The 26848-nt window shown below is 39.3% G+C and overlaps 1 protein-coding gene across 1 annotated transcript in view; it reads left to right on the top strand.

Annotated features, from left to right (window-relative positions):
- Nucleotides 1-26848, top strand: part of MAMDC2 (MAM domain containing 2) — a 201543-nt gene that overhangs the window by 55711 nt on the left and 118984 nt on the right. The window contains exon 3 of the mRNA XM_066368010.1: nt 26549-26820. Within this exon, the coding sequence (XP_066224107.1) occupies nt 26549-26820 (272 nt within the window). The remainder of the gene's footprint in view (nt 1-26548; nt 26821-26848) is intronic.

Here is a 26848-nt window from a genome sequence, read left to right as displayed (position 1 = left end):
AGAAAGTAAAAATAAAATATATATTTTTATATAAAATATGTTTAAATTTAGATTTATTTACCTGTACCATGGTAAAATTTTTATAGGCACTCATTTTATTTTGATATGAATGAAGCTGAAGTGTATCTAACTCCTTTTGGTTGACAGAATTGCCTTGCATAATGCATGAGCAAGAACAGTCAGCTGTACTCTCAGCAGTGGTACTAGCAAAGCTGGTAATACCGAGTTAGAGTCTCTTATAGTCAAAACAAGGTTTCCTTGTGAATGCCTAGTTCATGGCAGAAAAATGCTTTTTTCCCTTCCAGATGGGCTCAGAGAACCTGCAGAGTGAATTCAGTCACCCGTGGTACCCTGATGTCATTGCCCTCCACAATTCTTTTCATCTTAAATAAAGGACTTTTCTAAGTATCCAAGGACTGTCTTCCCCACCTGGCAAGTCATGTAGTGAAAATGTGTCCTGAGAACTGATCTTTGATAAAAACAAACCCTGTCAGGTAATACAGCCTTTTCTTGTATTTTCATACATCTTTGCTAAACACGATGAAAGGTGAAGCAGCAGGAAAAAGGGAAGACCCAATATGAGACAGATTGACTGCAGAGAAGAAGCCATAGGCAGGGGTCTACAGGAGCTGAGCCAGGCTGCTGAGGACAGGACATGGTGGACATCACTCATTCATCTAGTTGCCAGAATCAGAGCCGACTCAACATCATGAAACACCTGCAAAGTGAAGCTTCCTTTCCAAGTATCCCATGACCAGTCATGGTGGGTTCATCACTGGTTTTCTGTTGGGAGTTGCTAAGGTAAACTTCTCTTCTAAAACCACCACTGGGGCCATCAGGGTTTAGAACTACACTCTTCCCCATTCCTAGGAAAAAGTGTGGAACAAACATCTGTGGTAGTGGTTTCAAATGTTGGCAGATTGTTTACATTGGAGATCGCTTCCTGGCTTTGTTTTACTTTTGCCAGGCTTAATGCTTTGTAATCTTTTAAGACCTCTTTTGCAGTGTTAGGCATAAAATGAGAATAATTTCCTTGTTGTTAGGGGAAACCAAAATGACATTCAAGACGGCTCAGCAATGCTGACCTCATCACTTCTCGATGTGTCGCTGATCTCTGCACTTTGGCGCTCCTCAAATTTTGAGGCTGATCAAACTATAGCTCCCTTTAATCTACAAATGTCACACACTGAAACATTTTCTGAATGCTTCCCACAAACGCTGCAATACAGAAAGGCAAAGAATTGTGCATTTTAACGATCCTTTGTACATCCTGACACAATGAGAATTTGTGTTTCCGTGTTAACAGGAGAGAATGTGTGAAAATATTATGTGGTGTGAGTTACCAGTAAAATTACAGCTCTTATTAAATATATTTCCTAAAATAAGATTATATTGAATTATTATATAAAATTCAAAAGTAAGGAGAACACTTCACAGTAAATGAGTTTTAGTGTTTCCTTTATAGCAAACACATGACAAATTTATCATCAGGAAGGAGTCTACTCATTAAGAATGTAGAGTACCCTACTAAGAGGCAGGTTGATGTGATCTATGCCCTTATATGCTTAACACCTAGTGAGGACTACACAACATACCTGCCTGGGAAAAGTGGTATCTAAATAGGACCACCATGGATAGGTGTCTAGGCTGCACATCGCACAGCGGTGTTTAGTAGGTCTGTTAAGCGATGACCTTAATGAAGTACAGGAGTGAGGTAGGAAGGGAGGCAGGAGGTGGCAGTGAAACATAGGAAGGAAGAGAGATGGAAGAGTAAACTAGAGAAAAAAAATAGCACGTGAGGCCTGGACACAAGAGAGGGTGTGGTGCCTTAGCTTAGCCTTAGAGGAACTAAAATTCTGTGGCTGCCAACTAGACTGTGCAAAGGGTGTGGTAGTTAACAGCGAGGGCCAGAACCCCAGAGCCTTATAGTGCAAGGGCAGTAGGGATCCCCTTAGTAGGGACCTCAAGTATTTTAGGCCAGGGGGTAATAGGATCGATTTGATATTGTAGAACTAACACTCTGTGTACAGTGTAGAGATGAGATTAGAGTGAGCAAGACTGAAATAGAAAAACCTATTATGAGGCTATTACAATAATCCAGGCAAAAGGTGGTGTTCTGAACTGGAGCCATGGAGAGAACTTGGTGGAATGGATGGCTTTGAAAGAAATTTGGGAAATGAAGCTATCGAGATTGGTGGAATTTTGGAGAAGGGGGGAGATGAAGGAATTGATGTTGTTGAGATTCCTTGAGTAGTCATCAGATAGTCGGGGTCTCTATTCACTTAGATTTGGGATACAGAGGAAGCCCAGGGTTCCAGGGACAGAGAATGAGTTTCAGTGTCTATGGCATGTCCAAGTGGAGATGCCCAACATGAAGTTAGCTGTGTGGGTCTGGAAGTTAATAAGGAATGAGGCCTGTGATACATACTTGGGTACCACTTGTATAAAAATGGGGCTGGAAGTCTTAGACCCCTAAGTGAATCTGTAGGAAGAAAATACTGAGGAACAGTGGTTTAAACTGGGATTTGCTTTTCTCTTTCATAATGAAAAGCGCAGAGGTTGGAAATCCAGACTGGCTAAAGGATGCCACCACATGAGCAGGAATCCAGGTCCTTCTGTGTTTCTTCCCAGCCCATTGTGATGGCTTCTGATCCTTGGGGTCACCTGCTAGGGTGACCAACTGGGTCACTTTGCTGGAGACTGAAGTGTTTCCCAGAACATGGGATTTTCCATTTTAAAACCAAAACATCCCAGGCCAGCTGGCATGAGTTGGTTACCTTGTCACCTCCTGGTTTTAAGATGGCCACTGCAACTCCCACCCATTGCATCCACACCTCACATGGGAAGAAAGAGGAAGAGAGAAGGACTGAAGGGGCATGCCAGTTGAGGGAGGTCGTCTTTAAAGAGCTTTCTTGGAAGCCTCATCCAACAACTTTCTCTTACATCTCTATCTAGAACTTAGCCAATGGCCACCTCTACATGCAAGAGTGGCATGACAATGGCAAAATCTTGGCTGGGTACATCACCAGCCCCAGTCAAATCATGGGGTGGGGAGAGCAGGAGAGAATGGATACTGAGTAGGCAACTAGCAGTTCTGCCACAGTGAGGAAGACTCGTCATAGTAGAGAAACCAGACCGAGACCCAGTGAACTATAGACACCGAAGAGACAAAGTAGAAAATTTCACAGAGGAGACTGAGAAATAGCAGGTGGAAGGTCGGAGCAAAACCAGGGTTGTGCACAATCAAGGTACCCAGAGGAAAAGAGCTCATCTGAAGATCAAGGGGGAGTCAGAGAGGTTAGTACTGCTTGCAGGTGATTTTATAAACAAGAGCCACCTCGAAGCAGAATGTGCCACAAACTCTGAAATTTCTCTCAATCCCTAAAGGCCAAACACCGCAGGTGTTTGAGAAGGTGCTGAGTCAATTAGAGAAAGAAAGGCCTATCTGCCTGTCATGGCCTTTACGCAAGATCAGGGCAATGCTAACTGATGGTGACACTATTCAGTGAGTCTGCTCTGGGCCTCACGGTTTTCTTCTATTTTAATCCTTCTATAGCTCTATTGAATATCAAGTCCCTTACAGCCCTGATACGTGTGTGTGTGTGTGTGTGTGTGTGTGTGTGTGTGTGTGTGTGTGTGTGACAGAGACAGAGAGAGAGGGACAGATAGGGAGACAGACAGGAAGGGAGAGAGATCAGAAGCATCAATTCTTTGTTGCAGCACCTTAGTTGTTCATTGATTGCTTTCTCATATGTGCCTTGACTGGGGGGCTACAGCAGACCGAGTGACCTCTTGCTCAAGCCAGCAACCTTGGGTTCAAGCTGCTGAGCCTTGCTCAAACCAATGAGTACATACTCGAGCCAGCGACCTCAGGATTTCAAACCTGGATCCTCTGATTCGTAGTCCGATGCTCTATCCACTGCGCCACCGTCTGGTCAGGCCTGACCTGGCTCTATGGAGGTTCTATAGTCATAGGCACAGCTGTGGCTCCACTGGTGAGAGGAGCAAAGTCTTATCTATGAATGAATATAAGGACAACTAAGCAGTCAGTCCCCACCTGTGTGCTGAGGTGGCGCTGAAGCTCACACGTGGCCCTTTGCTGCTGCTCCTTAAATGCAGGCTTTCCTTTTTCCTTAAGCGAAGCTGTATTTGAAATATACCTCTGAACTAGAACCTCTTTGCTAAACTAGGGAAGCTTTCATTCTGGGAGGGGTTTCGTACCACTTGGGACAAAGATAAGACTGCAAATGCTAGCTGCTTCTCAATTATAGATCATTTTGCCCATAACATTTCAGAAGTGGGACTTGGCTATAAAGCACTAAAGATTAACTATCCTCAGTACATTGATTCTAGGGGATTTAAATTTAAGCTCGTATCTCTTAAATGTTATCATCTCCTTAGCCATGGAAGCTTCCCACAGGCCAAGACTTTCATACAGTTTCATTGTATGGGAATGAGAAATGTTTTGAATCTGTGTCATTACTGGAGACTTCATATGCAAGGAAAAGGAAGATAAGAAGCCATATCCATCTAAAACATTTATTGAAAAGGATTGTGCTTTGCAAAACCTTGTAGAGAGATCCTTTCTAATCCAGCAGGGAGACTGGGAGCCTGATGGCTTTATTTACAATATGTTGAATAATACAAAGCACTCTGTTGTTTGGCAGCTAGGGGCCCAAATTCGGCATAGAAATAGATTGCTCATAAAATGCACACATAGTGCCTTCTGCTCAATGCACATGAGTAAATATTTATGAAGACACTAGGCAGAAACTCTGGGCTGTGCCTTGCACATTGTGCTGATACTCACGGGTCTCAGAGCTGCCACTGTTGCTTTCATGCTGAGTGGAACTATAGCCCTTCACCCCCATATTGCCCCACTCCCCAGAAGTATCTAAAGGGGACAATGCCTGGGGTCCTCTGAACCAAAGACTGAGGTGGGGGGCTTCCTCTCTATCCACTGTCAGTAGTCAAAGTACAGGTGCAAATATCTTATTCTGTATCCACTGATTCTAACCATCAATTTGTTAACATCCTTTTGGGGATGAGGAGTCATGGACTGCTTGCTATAGCTCAATTATAACACATACCCTAATGATAGAAAATTTGACATAGTTAAAAACTTTTCATATTTGCCTGACCTGTGGTGGCACAGTGGATAAAGCGTCGACCTGGAAATGCTGAGGTCGCCGGTTCGAAACCCTAGGTTTGCCTGGTCAAGGCACATATGGGAGTTGATGCTTCCAGCTCCTCCCCCCTTCTCTCTCTCTCTGTCTCTCCTCTCTCTCTCTCTGTCTCTCCCTCTCCTCTCTAAAATGAATAAATAAATAATAAAAAAAATTTAAAAAAACCTTCATATTTGAAGCGGTGTGATAGAAAAGTTAACCTGGTTGTTGTGTTATCAACAGGAAAGGTATCTGTAGAGCAGCTTCCAGGAGCTTCCGTGGAGAAACGTGCATCCCATCAACTTCTCCGTGTAAGGAAAAAGGACAACTTTGCTTTCTTGTTATAGGAAGGTGAATATGATTATGAAAAGACAAACTAATAAAGAGACAGAAAAAAGAATATTTGGAGGTAGCATGGTCCAGGGAAAATGCATGGACTTGTAGCCAGACCTTGGTTTACTGGCTGTGACCTTGGATTGCTGAATTAACTTTTATGAGTCTCTGATTCCTCCCTTGTAACATGGTAATACCCACCTGATTGGATCATTCATCAGTTTTAAGAGGGGAGAACATGACAAAAATCTAGTGCCTACAGCACAATGAATGTTTATTCCCTTTGAATTGGTTTCATAACATGATTTGAGATGAATTCTTAAAATCTCTGTTCATTTCCATATGATTAAAATTATATTCATATAGAGATTTATTAAATAAACTACAGAGGATAAGAGTGAAGTAAGAAACTTCACACAGGTAAGGTCATAGAAATTTGTGATTTTTCTTAAATGATTTCCGAACAGTATATTCTTCTGCCAGAGGTAATCAGTAGATTTATAAATAATCATGAGTCTTATTGATTGAGGGGAAAAAAACAGACCTTAACAATCCCAAATATTTAATACCGTTTTGGCACTTGAGGAATGCTAAATCATTTATTCCCTGATAACACAATCAACTGTTTTTGAGATCTCTATGCCCATTGCATTTCTACACATATTTAGAAATTTGACTTTTAATTTTTGGGAAGTCTTTGATGTGCAAAGAAAGCAAGATTTCTTCAAAATGTAAACTGATGGCTTATATACAATTAAGGAAGCAGTTCTATGGAGGCATCCATCTCCCTGATAGGCATCTCATTCTTTGTTTAAAAAACAAACAGGACCTGGCCGGTTGGCTCAGTGGTAGAGCGTCGGCCTGGTGTGCGGAAGTCCCGGGTTCGATTCCCGGCCAGGGCACACAGGAGAAGTGCCCATTTGCTTCTCCATCCCTCCCCCTCTCCTTCCTCTCTGTCTCTCTCTTCCCCTCCCACAGCTGAGGCTACGTTGAAGCAAAGGATGGCCCGGGCGCTGGGGATGGCTCCGTGGCCTCTGCCCCAGGCGCTCGAGTGGCTCTGGTCACGGCAGAGCGACGCCCCAGATGGGCAGAACATCACCCCCTGGTGGGCGTGCCAGGTGGATCCCGGTCGGGCGCATGTGGGAGTCTGTCTGACTGCCTCCCTGTTTCCAGCTTCAGAAAAATACAAAAAAAAACAAACAAAAACCAAACAACAAAAAAAAATCTTTATGAACATTTGCTGATGCTTTGCATGCATCACTGTCCAGGCTGATTTGATCAAATGATTGATCTTGGAAATGATTGTCATAGATGAGAACACAGTTGGACAATGGGGTGGAACAGCCTAGAAGGCACTAGGACCTAGAAAAAGATGTACCCATAGCAGTAAAGGAGGCACTCAGGGGAATAGATCTTCCATACAGTGGGCAGAAGTTGGTGTCAGAAGGGCAGGGCCAGGAGCAGCAGGTAGAACAAGCAGCAGTTAGCATCAGGGAGGTTCGCTATGAGATGAGGAGATGGACTGACCATCAGGAAGAGCATATTGATCGGATAGCTGTAAAAATAAGAGCTAACATTGGTTAAGAGTTTATGCTGTGCTGTTGGGCACTGTGCAAAGTGCTTTTCTTATTTAATCTTTTTTGAAACTCAGCAGCATATTAAGCATGCCCATCTTACCAATGGGAGTCTCAGATAGTATAAATAACTTTCCCAAAGTGACATGATTTGTAAATGGTGTGACTAGGATTTGAACCAACATCTTGCTGGCATGATACACACACCTTCAACCACCCCACTGTACTGCTTCCAAAGGCAGGACTCAATCCAGGGAGGCAAAGCAGTAAGGCGTTTGTGAAATCTGGTGAGAAGATCTTCACCTGAGTTCAGGGGATAAACTTCAGCCCTAGGAGGAAAGCTACCAAAAAAAAAAAAAAAAAAGGCAGTGTCCTTTTCTCTTAGACATGCAAAGCACTAAGAGCTAAACAAAGTAGAGACAGGCATCGTTATTAGACCTGGTTATATATAAGGTTTCAGCCAAAATCCTACCATAGGTAAATGACTTCCACTTTAGATGATGATTAATCCTGGGTGACAGCCAGGGGGCTGAGCTGTGAGGAGGGGAACCACGAGGATGGTAGCCAGGAGGAGCCAGCCCTCAGGAGGATAAAGGTATAGATTTCAACATCCAAGTGTCAGTGAAGGTGAAATGACTGAAGACAGGTCTCACATTAGCATTGAAAATGTACTGCTGCTCTGCTGCCTGAACAAATATCAGCTCTGAATAATGTTGGAAAAAAAAGGAAGAAGGCAATATAAATGCCTTACTATTTCTAGAACAACTGAAGGACTCCTCCACCTGATGATGAGACATAATTAACAATTAACATTACAATTATATATACAGGGGGCCCACGGGTTACGACCAGTGGTGGGATTAAAATAACCAGTTCTCTGCCCTAATGACCGTTTTAAGTATAAAAAAAAGATATACCAAAAGGTAATTCATTATTTTATGCGTTTAATACTTAAATAAGAACAATAAAAGAAGTACACAAAACTTGATTATGTTATAAGAAAGAGTTTTAAAATATTAATAAAAAATATTAAATAATAACTGACAAAAAAACCCAGTAAAACTTATTTATGATATTTTCCATGACAGCTTGTCACCCCTTGGTTGTTTGACTTTTTTCTTTCTTTTTATTAAAAAAATTTTTTTTTATCAATTTAATGAGAGAGAAAGGGACAGAGAGAGTGAGAGAGAGAGAGAGACAGGAACATAGATCTATTCTGGTATGTGCCCTGACCAAGGATTGAACCAGCAACCTCTGTGCTGCAGGATGATGCTCTACCCAACTGAGCTATCCAGCCAGGGCAACTTTTTATGTTATATGGTTGTTTACTGAAGTAACAAATGCAAGGGCAATTTTTCTTTTTCTTTTTTTTTTAATGTGAGGCAGGGAGGCAGAGACAGACTCCCACATGCACCCTGACCGGGATCTACCCAGCAAGCCCACTAGGGGGCAATGCTCTGCCTATCTGGGGCCATTGAGCTGTTGCTCAGGAACAGAACCATTTTAGTGCCTGAGGCGGAGGCCATGGAGCCATCCTCACTGCAGGGGGTCAACTCGCTCAAACTGCTTGAGCCATGGCTGTGGGAGGGGAAGAGAAAAGGGAGAGGGATGGAGAAGCAGATAATTGCTTCTCCTGTGTGCCCTGACCAGGAGTCAAACCCAGGATTTCCATACATGGGGTCAATCCTCTACCACTGAACCAACCTGCCAGAACCAAATGTGAGAGAATTAAAATGTATTTCATCAAAGGTATAATGAGTTTTATGAAATGAATAAATAAATATTACAAGCATAGTTTTTTTAATTAATTTATTTTTTATTTAAATAATTTTATTTTTTTAATGGGGTGACATCAATAAATCAAGATACATATATTCAAAGATAACATGTCCAGGTTATCTTGTCGTTCAATTATGTTGCATACCCATCACCCAAAGTCAGATTGTCCTCTGTCACCTTCTATCTAGTTTTCTTTGTGCCCCTCCCCCTCCCCCTTTCCCTCTCCCCCTCCCCCCTCCCCCCGTAACCACCACACTCTTATCAATATCTCTTAGTCTCACTTTTATGTCTCACCTACATATGGAATAATGCAGTTCCTGGTTTTTTCTGATTTACTTATTTCACTTCGTATAATGTTATCAAGATCCCATCATTTTGCTGTAAATGATCTGATGTCATCATTTCTTATGGCTGAGTAGTATTCCATAGTGTATATGTGCCACATCTTCTTTATCCAGTCATCTATTGATGGGCTTTTTGGTTGTTTCCATGTCCTGGCCACTGTGAACAATGCTGCAATGAACATGGGGCTGCATGTGTCTTTACGTATCAATGTTTCTGAGTTTTTGGGGTATATACCCAGTAGAGGGATTGCTGGGTCATAAGGTAATTCTATTTTCAGTTTTTTGAGAAACCACCATACTTTCTTCCATAATGGTTGTACTACTTTACATTCCCACCAACAGTATATGAGGTTTCCTTTTTCTCCACAGCCTCTCCAACATTTGCTATTACCTGCCTTGTTAATAATAGCTAATCTAACAGGTGTGAGGTGGTATCTCATTGCTGTTTTGATTTGCATTTCTCTAATAACTAAAGAAGATGAGCATCTTTTCATATATCTGTTGGCCATTTTTATTTCTTCCTGGGAGAAGTGTCTGTTCATACAAGCATAGTTTTGTCAAATTTTTTCACCTATGGACGGAATGAACATTACTATGGGCACTTAGAATATGCTGTTTTGCAGCTGAACATTAAAAAAGAGCAAGGAATGTAAATCTGTGATTTACACATTGGGTGGCTGCCCAGGTGCCCACCTTAGAGAGAACCCTGATTAGAAGTGCCATTTTAACAACCAGTTTTCCAAACTTAACAAAATATTAGGTACCGGCTCTGCCGAAGTGGTGCAAATTGGCTGAATCCCACCACTGGTTACAACAGTCTTGACATACAACATTTTGAGTTTATGATGCTAACTCCCATAAAAACTTTAAAAAATTGAGATATGAGTGTTTTGGCTTATGCCATTAGCATCGTAATTACGGACTATGTGGGCAAACTGCAGTACTTCCCTGTGTATAAGACGCTCCCATGTACAAGACACACCTTAATTTTGGGACCCTAAATTTGAAGAAGAAAAAAGTACTACATAAAGTTATTGAATTCAAGTTTTATTCACCATAAAATTCATACAACTCATCACTGTCAAAACTCCCACCCATTAGCTTGTCCTCATCTGTATCTGGTGATGAATCACTATTCAGCAATGGAGCTCAAAAACAAGCACAAAAAGGCAGGAAATGCAAGTAAAAAAATCTACAACCACTGTATAAGATGCACAAAGATTTTAGACCCCAAATTTTTCAGGAAAAGGTGTGTCTTATACATGGGGAAGTATGGTAGTTTGGTTGCTTGTGGGGAAAGAATATGCAGTAAAGTAGCTATGAGCGAAGGAGTCTGGTCCTCCAGAACCGTTACCTATGCCATTTTGTTTTAAGTGCAAGTGTTTGGTTTGTGTATGTAGCTTTTTTTTTTTAATTTTATTTAGAAAATTATCTTTAACAGGGTGATATTTCTCAGTAAGAGTACATAGGTTTCAGGCAAACATTTTCATAACATTTGAACTGTTCATTATGTTGTATACCCATCATCCGAAGTCAAATCATTTTCCATCACCTTATATTTGTCCCTCTTTACACCCTTTGCCCCACACCTGCTCATTCTCCCACATCCCCTCCCTCCTCCCCCATGTTCTCTTCCCCTGGTAACCACTTTACTTTATCCGTGTCCATAAGTCTCAGTTTTATATCCCACCTATGTGTGAAATCATACAGTTTTTAACTTTTTCTGATTTACTTATTTCACTCAATATTATGTTCTTAAGGTCCATCTATGTTGTTGTAAATGTCACCGTGTCAACGTTTCTTATGGCTGAGTAGTATTCCATAGTACATCTGTACCACATCTTCTTTATCCAATCCTCTATCCAGGTTGTTTCCACATCTTGGCCTCTGTGAACAATGCTGCAATGAACATGGGGGCTCCTGTGTCTTTACATATTAATGTTTTTGAGTTTTGGGGGTAGGTCCAGTAGAGGGATTGCTGGGTCATATGGTGGTTCTCTTCTTAGTTTTTTGAGGAACCACCATACTTTCTCCCATAATAGTTTTACTAAGTTGCATTCCCACCAGCAGTGAATGAGGGTTCCTTTTTCTCCACAGCCTCTCCAACACTTATTACCTGTCTTGTTGATAATACCCAATCTAACAAGAGTGAGTTAATATCTCATCATAGTTTTGATTTGCACTTCTCAAATGTCTAGTGAAGATGAGCATCTTTTCATGTATCTGTTGGCCATTTATTTGTCCTCTTGGGAGAAGTGTCTGTTCAGGTCCTCTCCCCCATTTTTTAATTGGATTGTTTGCTTGTTTGTTTCTGAGCTTTGTGAATTCTTTATATATTTTTTACATTAACCCCTTATCAGAGCTGTTGTTTGCATATATCATCTCCCATTTAGTTGGCTACCTGTTGCTTTTTTGTCAGTTTCTTTTGCTGTGCAGAAGCTTTTTAGTTTAACATAGTCCCATTCATTTATTTTTGCCTTTACTTCCTTTGCCTTTGGGGTCAAATTCATAAATTGTTCTCTACAGCCAAGGTCCATGAGCTTAATACCTGTTTTCTTCTATGTAATTTATAGTTTCAGATCTTATATTTAGGTCTTTGATTCATTTTGAATTAATTTTTGTACAGGGGCACAAACTGTAGTCGTTTCATTCTTTTGCATGTGCTTTTTCAATTTTCCCAGCACCATTTATTGAAGAGGCTTTCTTTTCTACATTGTGTGTTTTGGGCTCCTTTGTCAAAGATGACTTGTCCATATATATGTGGTTTTATTTCTGGGCTCTCGATTTTGTTCCATTGGTCTGTATGTCTGTTTTTCTGCCAGTACCCATGCTGTTTTGATTATTGTGGCTCTCTAGTATAACTTGAAGTCAGGTAGTGTAATAACTCCAGCTTTATTCCTTTTCCTCAGGATTACTTTGGCTATTCAGGGTTTTTTATGGTTCCATACAAACCTGGTAGTTTTTTGCTCTATTTCTTTTAAAAATGGCATTGGGATTTTGATAGGGATTGCACTAAATCTGTATATTGCTTTGGGTAATATGGCCATTTTAACTATGTTGATTCTTCCAATTTATGAACATGGAATATTTTTCCATTTCATTGTGTCCTTCTCAATTTTTTTCAATAATGTTTTGTAGTTTTCAGTATATAGGTCCTTTCCATCCTTTGTTAAGTTTATTCCTAGGTATTTTATTTATTTATTTTGTTGCAATTGTAAAAGGATTTTTTTTGTTGGCATATAGAAAAGCAGTGGACTTTGGTATATTGATTTTGTATCCTGCAACTTTACTGTATTGGTTTATTGTTTCTAATAACTATTATTTCTAATAGTTTTTGGTGGAGTCTTTCAGGTTTTGTATATACAGGATCATGTCATCTATAAAAAGCGATACCTTTATTTCTTCTTTCCCTATATGGATGGCTTTTATTTCTTCTCTTGCCTGATCGCCCTGGCTAAAGCTTCCAGAACTATATTGAATAGGAGTGGAGAGAGTGGGCAACCTTGTCTTGTTCCTGATTTCAGAGGAAAAGCTTCACCATTTAATATGATATTAGCTGATGGTTTGTCATATATGGCTGTTATGTTTTGGTACTTTCCTTCTATTCCAATTTTATTGAGTGTTTTAAACATAAAGGGATGTTGTATTTTATCAAATGCCTTTTTGCATTTATTGATAGAATCATATGATTGTTGTTTATTTTTTTTGTTGATGTGGTGTGTTATATTGAGCGATTTTCATGTGTAGGACCATCCTTGTGCTCCTGGAATGAATCCCATTTAATGTATTATTTTTTTAATGTGTTGTTGTATTCGATTTGCTAATATTTTGTTTAGGATTTTTGCATCTGTATTTATTAGAAATATTGGTCTATAGTTTTCTTTTTCTGTGTTGTCCTTGCCAGGTTTTGGTATGAGGGTTATGTTGGCCTTATAAAATGTGTTGGGGAGTATTGCTTCTTCTTCAATTTTTTGGAAGATTTTAAGAAGGATAGGCACCAAATCTTTGAAAGTTTGGTAGAATTCACTAGTGTAGTCATCTGGTCCTAGACTTTTGTTTTGGGGGAGATTTTTGATAGTTGTTTCTCCTCGCTTATAGGTCAATTTAGGTTTTCCACTTCTTCATGACTCAGTTGAGGAAGATTGTATAGTTCTAGGAATTTATCCATTTCCTCAAGTTGTTGAATTTGGTGGCATATAATCTTTCATAATATTATACTATGATCTTTTGTTTATCTATGTCTGCTATAATTTTTCTTTCATTGTTTATATGAGTCCTTCTTCTATTTTCCTTAGTGAGTCTAGCCAGTGGTTTTTCAATTTTATTGATATTTTCAAAGAATCGGCTTTTTGTTATATTAATTTTTTCTGTAGAATTTTTGTTCTCTATTTCATTTATTCTGCTCTAATTTTTAATATTTTTTTTCTTTTACTGACTTTTGGTTGTCTTTGTTCTTCATTTTCTAGTTCCTTAAGGTGTGATATTAGGTTGTTTACTTGGGATCTCTCTTGTTTCTTAATATAAGCCTATAATAATACAAACTTCCCTCTTATTACTGCTTTTGCTCCATCCCAGAAATTTTGATATGTTGTGTTGTCATTTTCATTGGTCTATATATATCTTTTGATCTCTGCTTTTATTTTTTCTTTGACTCAGTCATTTTTTTGGAATTATTGTGTGTTGTTTCATTTCCACATTTTTGTGGGTTTCTTTACTTCCTTTTTAGAGTTGAATTCTAATTTCAAAGCCTTGAGATCAGAAAATATGCTTGTTATATAATTATAATATCAATCTTCCTGAATTTGTTGATGTTAGTTTTTTGGCCCAACATATGGTCTATCCTTGAGAATGTTACATGCACACTGGAGAAGAATGTATAATCTGACATTTTGAGATGAAATGTCCTATAAATGTCTATTATGTCCATTTGGTCCAGAGTGTCATGTAAGGCTGATATTTCTTTATTGATTTTCTGTTTGAATGATCTACCTAAAGCAGACAATGGTGTGTTGAAATCTCCAAGTATGATTGTGTTTTTGCCTGCTTCTATGTTTAGATCAGTTATTAGATATCTTATATATTTTGGCACTTCCTTGTTAATGCATATATCTTAAGAAGTTTTATGTCTTCTTGATACAGTGTCCTCTTTATCATTATAAAATGTCCATCTTTGTCTCTGGTTACCTTGTTTTCTTGTCAGATATGAGTATGGCTACACCTGCTTTTCTTTGGATATTATTTGCTTGGAGAATCGTCACTTTGAATCTACTTTTGTCTTTGCAGCTTAGGTGTGTCTCTTGAAGGCAACATATAATTGGGTTTTGCTTTTTGATCCAATCTGCTACTCTGTGCCTTTTTATTGGTGAGTTCAGTCCATTTACATTTAGGGTAATTACTGGCAGTTGAGGATTTCCTATAGCCATTTTCTGTTTTGTTTTCTAGTAGCTCTGTGTCTTGTTTGGTTCTTCTCTTTTTTGTTTCTGTCTTGTTTTTGTTTGGTGGTATTCCATACTTCTTTCCACTGTTTCCTTTTTTAAAAGCTGTGTATTTCAGTAGTGGCTTTTTCATGAGTGGTTATCATTCGGTTAAGAAAAAAAGTTCATATGTACAAGAGTCCTTTGTCATATGAGTGCTTCTGCTCTCCATCTTCCTTTGCACATCTTTATTCTTCCCCTTTTATGTTATTGTCACCAATTCTCCTTGTTTTTATTGTGACCTTGTTGGAGCTTTTACTTGTAGTTTTGATTTGTTTTTTTCTCTGTGTCTGGTTGAATAATTCCCTTGAACAGTGAGGGATTTCTGGTGATAAATTCCCTCAGCTTCTGTATATCTGTGAAAGTTTTTATTTCTCCTTATTTAAAGAATAATTTTGATGGATATATTATTCTTGGCTAGTAATTCCTCTCTTTCAATACTTTGAATGTTTGGGTCCACTATCTTCTGGCTTGCAGAGTTTTTGCTGAGAAGTCTGATAATAACCTAATGGGCTTTTCTTTATATAGTCCTCACAAAAATTAGGGGATATTTTATAGCTTCATATTTATTTTGAAATATTCCCTAACTTTTTTGAGCAGTATATGTTGTGTTCTTCTTTTCCCTAGCTGCCTTAAAAATTCTTTCTTTATCATTGAATTTTGACAATTTTATTACGATTTACCTTGGAGTAGGTCTGTTTGGGTTGAGGTAATGCAGTGTTCTCTTTGCTTCTTGGATTTGAGGCTCTAATTCTTTCCATAGGCTTGGGAAATTCTCATCAATTATTTGTTTGAATGGGCTCCCCATTCCCTTCTCCCTCTCTTCTTCTGATATACCCATTATTCTTACATTGATCTTTCTGATGGAGTCAGACAATTCTTGTAGAGCTCTCCATTTTTTTTAATGCATGAGTCTCTCTCTTCTTCTCTCTGTAGCATCTCTAGTTGCCTGTCTTTGATGTCACTGATTCTTTTCTCTGTCTGGCTTGTTCTATTAGTCAGACTTGCTCCCCAGACTTCAATTCATATATTGAGTTCTTTATCTCTGTTTTTAAAGTTTCACTCTTTGGTGAGGTATTTGTTTTGTTCATTCATTTGTTTTCTGAGATCATTAAATTGCTTATTGATGTCTTCTTGCATCTTGTTAAGTATTTTCAGAACTTCAATTTTGAATTCTCTATCATTTAACTCCAAGGCTTCCATGTGATTGAGATTTTTCTGGAGATTTTTTATTTTCCTTCTGACCTACATCTCTGTCTTGTTTAGCCATGGTATTCGATTTCTTCTTCCTTGATAGCATTTGAGAGTGATATTGTTAAGGACCCTAGCAAAAAAAAGTAACTAAAAATATTGAAAAATTAAAAATATATATATATACAATAAAAAACATAAAAAATTTTAAAATTATGACAAGGAAGAAAAACCATTGGAAAAAAGATTGAAAGCAAACAAAAAAAGCAAAAACAAAATGCTACCAAAAAAAGACTAAAAAATATAAAAATTAAATAAGATAAAACTCAAAAATGAAAAAATAAAAAAATAAGAAGGAAAAAAGAGTGGAAAAACGAAAAATAAATTTTGATTTTGAGAGGTTTCTTCCAGTAGGTGTCGCTGTATTAAAACTTTTAGTTCTGTGACATTTCGGTGGTTACTGCTGAGTTGTTGCTGTCCCAGTGATGTAGGCAGGGCCGCAGTTGTGTTAGTCGATGGGGCATGTTGTAAGGGTTTTCCAGCTTCGGCCTTCCGGCTTTGGCTGACGGCTTCAGCTTTCTGACCTTACAGCTCTATCAATGGCTGAATCTCAGGCTTCCAGGTGCTCCTCCTCACGTCTAACAGACCTGGGTACCAGATTTGGAGCATGTCTGTTCTTCAGGGGAGACAGTTACATTGTAGAGCTAACTGTGGGGTTTGTCTCTGCCTCTCTCCATACCATGAGGTGAGGGAGGTGGGATCTGGAAGGCTGAGGGACTACACTTTAGTTTCTCTGTCTCTGCAAGTGCAGGCTGCAGGCAGACCACAGGAACAGTGGCTGTGACCCTGTGCTTTGGCCGCTTTGATTTACCTCCCCTTCTGTCCCTCTATCTCACTGCTCCTCCCAGCAGGAAGAGACCCAGTCACTCCAAGTTTCCCTCTACATACCCCTCAGACAAAATTAAGAGAGCCCAAGCTTCCCTCCTACCCATAATCTAGCAGAGAAAAAAACCCTAGTCATTTCATGTTTGTCTCCTCTCCTCTCCAAAGCCCACCATAAATGCATTTTATCTTCCACCCCCATGTTCACCCCATTCCATCTTTAGTTCATTCGGTGAGTGGATCTTTCAGGCACACCTGTGAGCCCAGCTTGGGTTCCTTTGCTGTGTTAAAATTGTCCAATTTGTTAAAATTTCAAGGGGAGAGATCAGGAGTATCTCTCACACTGCCATTATTCTGACGTCCAATTTGTGTTGCTTGTTTGTCATTTTTTCTGTTACTACAATACAGTATATAGTACAGTATATTCATTTAGTACAGTATAGTCCTTTTCCTTTTTCTGTGGCTTAGTTGTGTTTTTATATTCTTACAACTGTGTTAGGATAGGTAAATGACTTAGTCTAGGGTGTGTTTCGACTTACACCAAAATTCAAGTTACGTCACTGTCATAGGAATGGAACTGTGTTGTAACCTGAGGAACCCCTGTATGTATGTATGTATGTATATATGTATCTGACATATATATATTTCCCCCCATCAGGTTCTCACAATAATCCCATTTATATGAAGTGAGACCTCACATGAGCTTTACCTTCTAAAGTCAGCACAAAAGGTGAAAATTGGATACTGTCAAAATTGCCCTTGAAATTTCCTTAAATTAATTACACACTGTAGAGCAGGGGTCCCCAAACTACGGCCCGTGGGCCACATGCGGCCCCCTGAGACCATTTATCTGGTCCCCGCCACACTTCCGGAAGGGGCACCACTATCTCATTAGCCAAAAGCAGGCCCATAGTTCCCATTGAAATACTGGTCAGTTTGTTGATTTAAATTTACTTGTTCTTTATTTTAAATATTGTATTTGTTCCCATTTTGTTTTTTTACTTTAAAATAAGATATGTGCAGTGTGCATAGGTATTTGTTCATAGTTTTTTTTATAGTCCGGCCCTCCAATGGTCTGAGGAACAGTGAACTAGCCCTCTGTGTAAAAAGTTTGGGGACCCCTGTTGTAGAGCATACATGGTTTTCTATATATTTATTATACCATTTTTTGTACAACAGCCAATTTTCTTTTTTGTGTTGAAATACATAAAATATATTTTATTTAGTGGCTACTTATGAAAATTTTTATATATGTATGTATATATGTATTGCAGTGATTGGATTGTTTTCAGTTGGTTTGTTTTTGAATACATTGAGTGATTTTCTAAATATTGAACATATACGTAACAGAACTCCACTGTTTTATTTTTTTAAGGTTTCCTTTTTTAGAAATTAAATTTAATGGGGTGACATTGGTCCATAAGAACACATAGATTTTAAGTAAACATCTCTATAGGATTTGAACTGCTGATAGTGTTGTGTGCCCATCGCCCAAGATCAAATTATTTTTCGTCACCACATATTTGTCCCTCTTTACCCTCCTACCCTTCATCCTCCCTTCTTTGGGTAACCACTTCACTTTTGTCTATGTCCATGAGCTTCAGTTTTATATCCCATCTATGTTGAAGTCATATAGTTCTTAGCTTTCTCTGACTTAGCAATTTCACTTAGCATAATATTCTCAAAGTCCATCCAGTTGTTGCAAATGGCAATATTTTATCAATTGTTTTGGCTGAGTAGTGTTCCATTTTATGTATGTATCACACCTTCTTTATCCAATCCTCTATTGAGGGACACTTTGGTTGTTTCCATGTCTTGGCCATTGTGAATAATGCTGCAATGAACATTGGGGTGCATGTGTCTTTGCATACCAATGTTTTTGTTTTTTGAGTAGATACCCAGTAGGGGGATTGCTGGGTCTTATGATGTTCTATTCCTAATATTTTGAGGAACTACCATACTGTTTTCCATCATGGCTTTACGAGTTTACATTCTCACCAGTGGAAAAAACAAATGCACTGTTTTATTAGTCCTATTTTGCAGATAAGGAAATTAATAACACAGTTAGCAAATGCATGCTATAGATTTTTTTAGATTGATTTTTCTTTTTAGTAAATGTATTGGGGTGACACTCGTTAACAATATTATACAGGTTTCAAGTATACAATTTTACAACACATCATCTGTATTTATGATAAAGTTTTTTATAAGTTTTTTCTTAAGACTTTATTCATTTTAGAGAGAGAGGGAGAGAGAAGGGGAGAGGGGCAGGAAGCATCAACTCCCATATGTGCCTTGAACCAGGCAAGCCCAGCGTTTTGACTGGTGACCTCAGTGTTTCAGGTAAATGCTTTACCCACTGCACCACCACAGATCAGGCCTGCATAATAAATTTTTAAACCAAGGTATACTTTTCAAATCTTAGGTGATGTCCACTGCACCGTACAGTGACCCCAGCATGATAATCATACCTGAAGGACAGGACATTTATTAGCAAATAGAATTGCAGGGATGCCAAGAAGTCCCCCACAACTCATGCTTGGATCACATTGCCATAGCAATGGCCTGGGATTTAGACTTATCATGCTGTGCTTTGGCTATTAGAAGTCGTTAATACATTGCGCTCTAGCTGTGCAGATGTGTCCAGCAATTAACGTAACCTCAAAACTCAGTTTTTTATGTCTGCCTTCACTGAAACAGAAGAACAGAAAATTTCTTTCTGTTGCTGTTTTCTGATGCCTGCATGTGACTAGAAGACATATTCAGACCCTGAGGCACGTGGAGCCTGACCTTTTTGACAAGAGGGTTTAATTATTGGTTTTGATTGCTGACTTACTTTAAAAATATATGTTTAGAAGTTTATGGCCCTTTTCTGAACCCTTATAAAGATTTTATTCCATCTAATAAATGTCTCTTGAATCAGTTCACATTGCCTGAGCAGCAGTATTTGAAGATTCTTTCTTCCCCTCCTGTCATCATGTTTCTAGCACTGTGACTAGTAAATCTCCCCAGACCCTTGGGCTGATGTGTCATAATGAACAATCCAACCTACGTGTGCGCAATTTCTGCTATTCTTTGCCTTCTTGTTTGTGTTTGCTTTAACATCTCTGAACCATTGTTTTCTGTTCTTATTGTTTAAAAAAGATGTGGAAAGTGAGTGATGTCAGCAGGAATAGTGGGTTAAGTGCTTCAGAAAACTCTCTCTATAAAAGCAATGAAAATACTAGCAACAATTGTAAAAATCAGCTTTCCAGAACTTAACATCAATCAAAGACTCATAAGATTTGAGAGCATTTACTCAAGAAAAAGATTCAGTGTCATTAAGAATAGTGAATTTTGTGTTATTTTAACTTAGCTTGTCCCTATCCTGGTCTTTAAATTTACATGGAAGTTAAAGGGACCCAGATAATCAAAACAGTCCTGAAAAGGACAATGACATTGGAGAACTCACACTTCCCAATTTTAAAACTTACTGCAAAGCTATGGTAAGCAAAACTGTGTTGGATTGGTGTACTGGAACAATGAAATAGAATTTGAAGTTCCAAACTATACCTTTGTATCTATGTTCTATTGATTTTAAACAAGGTACCAGGAGAACTTACTGGGCAAAAATTAACTCAAAATAGATTAAAGATCTAAATGTAAGAGGTGAAACTATAAAACCCTTAGGAGAAAACATAGGTATAAACCTTCATGATCTTAAATTAGATGATGGTTTCTTGGCTCTTATACCCAAAGTATACACAATCAAAGAAAAGATAGACAATTGGACTTTATCAAAATTAAAAACTTTTGTACTTTGAAGGACACTATCAAGAAAGTGACAAGACTTACAGAGCAGCTGTCATCTCTAAGCAGGAGGAAACTGATCTTTATACACAGGTTGGCCCCTCCCACACTACCCAGGCACATAAAACACAGACAAAAACAGTGAAAAGTACAGTAGCTTCAGACTGGTAGCCCACAGCAGGTTACAAACAACAGCTGACGCCAACCCAAGAAGATCTAGAGCCAACACAACTGGTAGTGAGTGGCAGACAGCAGCAACCCTAGACTCAACTACCTACACAAGCAGCACGCCCAATGGTGGAGTGTAGCCGGCACCAGGCATGTGGAGAATAAATACGCCCAACAGGACAGAACTGCACACTGTATAATACACATAATCAAGGTTGACCCTTAGAGCCAGCCAGCCTGAAGGAATAACCATACCCATGAAAGGACCAACTACAATTAATACTCATATACAACAGGAAGGAAAATAGTACCCTCAAGAAGCATTCCCAGAACAAGGAAAACAGGTGGCCTGGAGGTCAGTACCACCAAGCCCATCCTCTTCATAAAGACACCACAAAAATAAAAAAATAAAGTGACAAGACAACCAACAGAATGGGGAAAAACATTTGCAAATCATGAATCTTAAGATCTAATATAGAGAATATGTTGAATTTCTTATAACTCAAAAAGAAAAAGAACCCAATTTTAAAATGGGTAAAGGACTTAGACATTTCTTCAAAGAAGAGGTACAAATAGCCAAAAGCACATGAAAAAATGCCATATATCATTAGTCATTAAAGAAGTGCAAATCTAAAGCACAATTAGGTACCACTTTATATCTACTAGGATGGCTATAATTAAACAAATATGGGTGATAACAAGTGTAACTGAATGTATAGAGAAATAGGAACTCAGACACATGGACTAGTGGACATGTAAGTGTGTTGCCACTTTAGAAAACAGTTTAACAGCGCCTCAAAAAGTTAAATATTGAGTTACCATATAACCTAACAATTCCACTCTTAGACATATACATAAAAGAACTGAAACTTAGATTGGCATAAAAACTTTTAAATAAATGTTTACAGTAGCATTATTTATAATGGCCAAAAAGTGATAACAACCCAAATGTCCATCAATTGATAAGTAGATAAATAAAAATAAAATGCAATATTATTCAGCCTAAAAATTGAAATTCTGAGACATGCTACAACACTATGAACCTTAGAAGCCTTATACTAAGTGAAAGAAGCCAGTCATAAAAGGCCTCATATTATATGATTTCATTCATATGAAATTTTCAGAATAGGCAAATCCATATAGATAGAAAGCACATTCATGGTCTCCAGAGGCTGGATGGAAGGGAAAGTGAGGAATGACTAATAATAGGTATGGCATTTCCTTTTGGGATGATGAAAGAAAGATTCTAGAAGCAGATAATGGAAATGGTTGCACAACTCTGTGACTATACGAGAAACCTGAATTATACTAAAAGGGTGAATTTTATTGTATGTAAATCACATCCCCAAGATTAAGTTTCAGATATCATTCTTATTAGGATGGAATAAATGAAATATTTTACATAGCAAGAAAATCTCATTAACTCACTTAGTGATAAAATTATTCTTATTAATAATGTAAGAAGAAACAACTCACCAACATTATTGATTTGTTCTAGATAATGACCGTCTCAGGTAAGGCACAATTTCTGATATCAATATCCCCTCATTCTTTCTTTATTAGTAAAACTTCCTTTAAGTATACCATGATCGTTCTGGTTAATTTTAGCTCTAATACAACCACAAAATATACTCTGACACTGAAGCCACAAGCAAGTGTAACAAAAGTTTCAACCCAACTGCCAACTCTAGATTGATTAGTAGTGGCTACATAGAACACTGTTTAGAAAATGTCTGAGGCTATATGGAGACTGGGCAGAAAAAGAAATGTAGTAATTAAGTAATTAAATATATCTTGAGCTTGGCGATGGTAATAGAGGTGGGTACTGCTTGGGCTAGTCATTTTAGCCCGATAACACATTCTAGGACAATGTGTTATTCTACTGAGTAGATGCAAAATCAGTTGGATAGATAAATCTTTGGATGGACCATAATGCAGCTAATAGGCATATTCATACAGCATGACCTAAAAATGAATTTAAGACCTGTAATTTACATGCAAAATTAAAAAAATTTTGAAATAGTCAATATTTATGGCTGAGATGTCAAAATCACTCAATAAATAGCATTAATCTTCAAATCATATACATAGTATCAAGGTATTTTAAATAATACATTTTATATAGTGTATGCTCTCAAAGGTCCTTAACATGAGAGCATTAACATATCCTTATAATAAAATCTGATATAGTGAGAGAATGTCAAGAGAGATATTTTTTATTATATTCGCTGAAAAATCAAGATCATCACCAGTAGATGGATTCTATAAGCCCACTATAATACACATCAAGTTTTACCTCCAAGTACAACTGTCTTCTCCCTCTTTTACCTGCTGTGGAAGCCTGCTCTTTCTTTGATAGATAAGAGGTGTTTAGAGAATGAGTCCTATTTCTCTGTCACATATGGTAAAACAGAGGTTCTCAAATCATGATCCCCAGATCAGCAGCAGCAGTATCACCCTCTCAGAAATGCAGTCTGGCAGAAAGGCAGCGGCACTCCAGACCTACTGGATCGGATGCTCTAGTAGTGTGCCCAGCAATCTGTCTGAACAAGCTGTCCAGGTGACTCTGGGCTCAAGTTTGAGAGCCACTGCTGTGAGCTATTCTCATCTAAAATGGGAAAAGGAAGGACAGAGTAAGAGAACAAGAGAAGTTAAGGAAGTGCCCAAGAGAGAAGTGAGCGTCAGATGGCAGCAAAGTTGGCATGTGATGTTAACTTCCATAGGACACAGCGGGACTGGCTTTGTTTATTTCCTCTTTTATATCCCATGTACCAATTCTTTTCGTACTCAGAGAAGTTTGGAGGTACTCCCAGGATCTCCCCCAATCCTCATCGTTACCCCACCCCACCACCAGGCTGCTTAGAATCCCTTCTTTGGGAGTTGTAGCAGAGAGTGGGGAAAGGAGGATGGTACTTGACATTCCCTGATGTTACAATGAAGCAGTATTTTTATTCAAAAAAGGATTGGCATCAATAGCCCCAGTTTAGTATGTGAAAATCCAATAGGCTCCACAGCTAGTAAACGTGTGTGAAGACATAGAATGTTCCTGGTTCATAGTCACTGTTCACTGTTTGGAGGGAGGACATAATGTTGTTGGTGACGATTACTGCAAGGGCCAAACTTCACAGATGTAGTACTCAAGCCTGCTGGGAACTACCGGTGTCATGTGGAAAAAACCTACTCAAGACACAAACATGTCAAGAGGAAGAGAGGGGGAGGCCTGCCAAGAGAGGCAAAAGAGACCTCCTGAATCTCCCTCTCCCTCAGCTTTTATTACCAGAAGCAGAACAGAGGTGGCAGGATTACAAGGGAGGGAGATCAGGTAATAGGGGAAGAATGATTAATGGCCATTTTGCTGACATGGAGAAAGGGCTAAATTGATCAGAATATTCTTTTCTTTTGCTAATTAACAAGCACAAAGGAAGGGGCAATCCAGAACGTCTAGACTAATTTTCTAAAGCCCGGTCACATGCATTCCTTTGTGTCTACACAAATGTCACCCACTCACACCTTCTTGGTGTTTGCATCCAAGAGACATTCACTCAGGGCTTTTAACTAAAGTTCCCCAATCCAAGTCATTGGGGGTTCAAGGTTAAGTGGGTGATTCCCTACACACAGAGGGTGCCTGGGTTGACTTCTAGAAGTAGCTGCTATTTACACCCCTGTGGGTAATTGTTATGTTAAGAAGACTGCCAACTGGAGGTAGATGTTGATCTTGAAACTCTTTATAAGCAAGCCAGGCTCCATGAAGACAATGCCCTCACTTGTGTCTCAAATGTGAGAATGGTCATTAGCTGAGGGGCTGCTGGCCTATCAGTACTCATCATAGAGACAAGGATCCTGGCTGGGATCAGCATTTGGGGCAACAAGCATGGGAGGAGGGGCTGAAGAACATCAAGCAAAGCAAAGAGGCATTTCAGGGCATTTCTATTAGGGGTTTAGTGTTGGGGAACCCCAAATTCAAGGGGTGGAGTGGTTGGTCACATGACAGAAGACAGCACTTTCGATGCTAACCACTGAATATAGACCCTCTAGCAGGCTTGAGAGTCTCCAGGCTGAAAGGCAGTGGGTCTCTGAGACTCACTGGCAGATCAGATCACTACTGTAGAAAGCTGACAACCAGAGTTGGATTTAGAAGGCTCATGTTAGAGTTCTTGATTCCAGTTCTTTTTTTTTCCCCCATGAAAATGTTGTTCTACATCCTGCTGTGGCCAGCAGAGCACCACTTGTTAATATTAGGAAGACAGGGGAAGAGAGGGCAGGAGGAGGGAAGAGGCATGGAGAGAGGGAAAGAAAAGAAGACAGAGAGAAGGGCAGACAGGGAAAGAGGTGGAAGTAGGGAGTGATAAATGGGAGGAGGGTCTGGAATAGGAGGAAATGATGTGATGATTGCTAGTCCCAGAGTGCCCACTACATCCAAGCCCTGTCCTGCATGATTTGCATGTGCTTCTCATGTAGTTAACAGAACTTTGAGATTTGGTCATGAAAGAGTCTACAGACTCTTAAAAGAGAGTCTTATTCCTAATGAAAAAATTAGGTTGCAATGAACTTTTTCTGCTTAGGCCCTAAGATCTGAGGAAAGCAAATCAATTCAATCTACTACAGTGATGCACGTTAAATGTAGATTGAAACATTAGGCATGAGGGGGAGCTACGAAAGGAGAAGAACGTTTACTCCTGTCTTGGGTATTCCCCTTGCTTGTGCTGTTACTCCAGAGTCTGGAGGCTGTAAGCCTAGGTTATCAAACTCATACGCATATGGAGACCAGAAAGATGAATGAAGAGTGTTAAATGGGCCTAGAATAAGATAATAACAGGAAAACACTTGGCTTCAGTGTCAGGAGGTAATAGGGAGTAGAAGGAATTATGACAAAACAGAGCCTACATGCCACCCTCTGAGGAGGCAGCACCACTCAGCTCCAGCCTGTTGCTGTCATATGTCATATATAAATGGCCTCAGTGTTGCTGGACCTTCTAATTTTTTCACAAGAAGGCAGACATCCCGCAATCAGGCAACAAAAAGGGAGCTGATAAAATGCATCTGCAGGCTGTATCTGTGCTCAGGCTGGCTGACCCACATTTTTATATTTTTCTGAGTGTAAACCTAGTAGCCACGGCCACCATCACACCCTCCTGGCCCGTGCAGGTTCACATTTGATTCGGACAGATGGTAATGAAACAACGGAGCCAAGAACTGGTGGGCCATTAGCTTTAATCCTAGCTCGCACCAGTGGGCAAGAGAATACACTCAGTGGGAAAACACTTCCCTTCCCATTCAAGGTTCCCAAAACCACCAACTCATCAAGTATTCCTAGAATCAAAGGCCCTACCAGCCTTATTCACCTTTGTTCCCCATCTCCTTCTCTCTGCACAAACTGGCTTCTCCTTCAACACTCCACTATCTTGGCTTCCTCTCCTCTGCAATGCTAATGGCAGGAACCAAGAGCAAGAGAGTCCCCAGTCTGCCTTATTTTATAGTGTAAAAATTAAAGCTTTTAAGCCAATATACAAATAAGGAAATCTCTGATACAAAGCCACTTATCTGAGGCATAAATGGGATTCCTCATAAGAGTGCACCACCCCACATCATGCAACAGTCAAGGGTGTGGGGGAAAGCTTAGTTTTGAGAAGATCTTAGTATTAGAAGGATGTTGAAAAGATCTTAGTATTAAAAGGGTGGGAAAGGCTTAGTCTTAAAACTAAGCCTTAAGCTATAAGGACCTTTCCAGCTTACAGCCTGCCTCCCACACTATATGCAAATTATAAGCGAGCAAACATATACATCATATTTACAAACTTATTTGATCAACATTGAGTCACCAACAGAAGCATGTTCCTTTCTCTTTCCAGGCCATTACATTTATGTGGACACCTCCTTTGCCAAGCAGGGGGAGAAAGCCATGCTGCTAAGTTCTGACTTGCAGGCTGAGGAATGGAGCTGCCTCCGATTGGTCTACCAGATAACCATGTCTTCAGGGTCTCCATCAGATCCCAGCCGGCTGAACCTCTATGTGAGATTTGAAGATGAAAGCTTTGATCGCTTGCTCTGGTCAGCTAATGAACCTTCAGACAGTTGGCTAATAGCCAGCCTGGATTTACAAAGCAGTTCCAAGAAATTCAAGGCAAGTGGAATTTAGGGAGAGGGTGCAG

The sequence above is a fragment of the Saccopteryx leptura genome, chromosome 2 (assembly GCF_036850995.1).
Source record: "Saccopteryx leptura isolate mSacLep1 chromosome 2, mSacLep1_pri_phased_curated, whole genome shotgun sequence".
NCBI lineage: Eukaryota > Metazoa > Chordata > Mammalia > Chiroptera > Emballonuridae > Saccopteryx > Saccopteryx leptura.
Note: the sequence above shows the minus strand (reverse complement) of the source record. Positions and strands in the feature narration are given on the sequence as shown.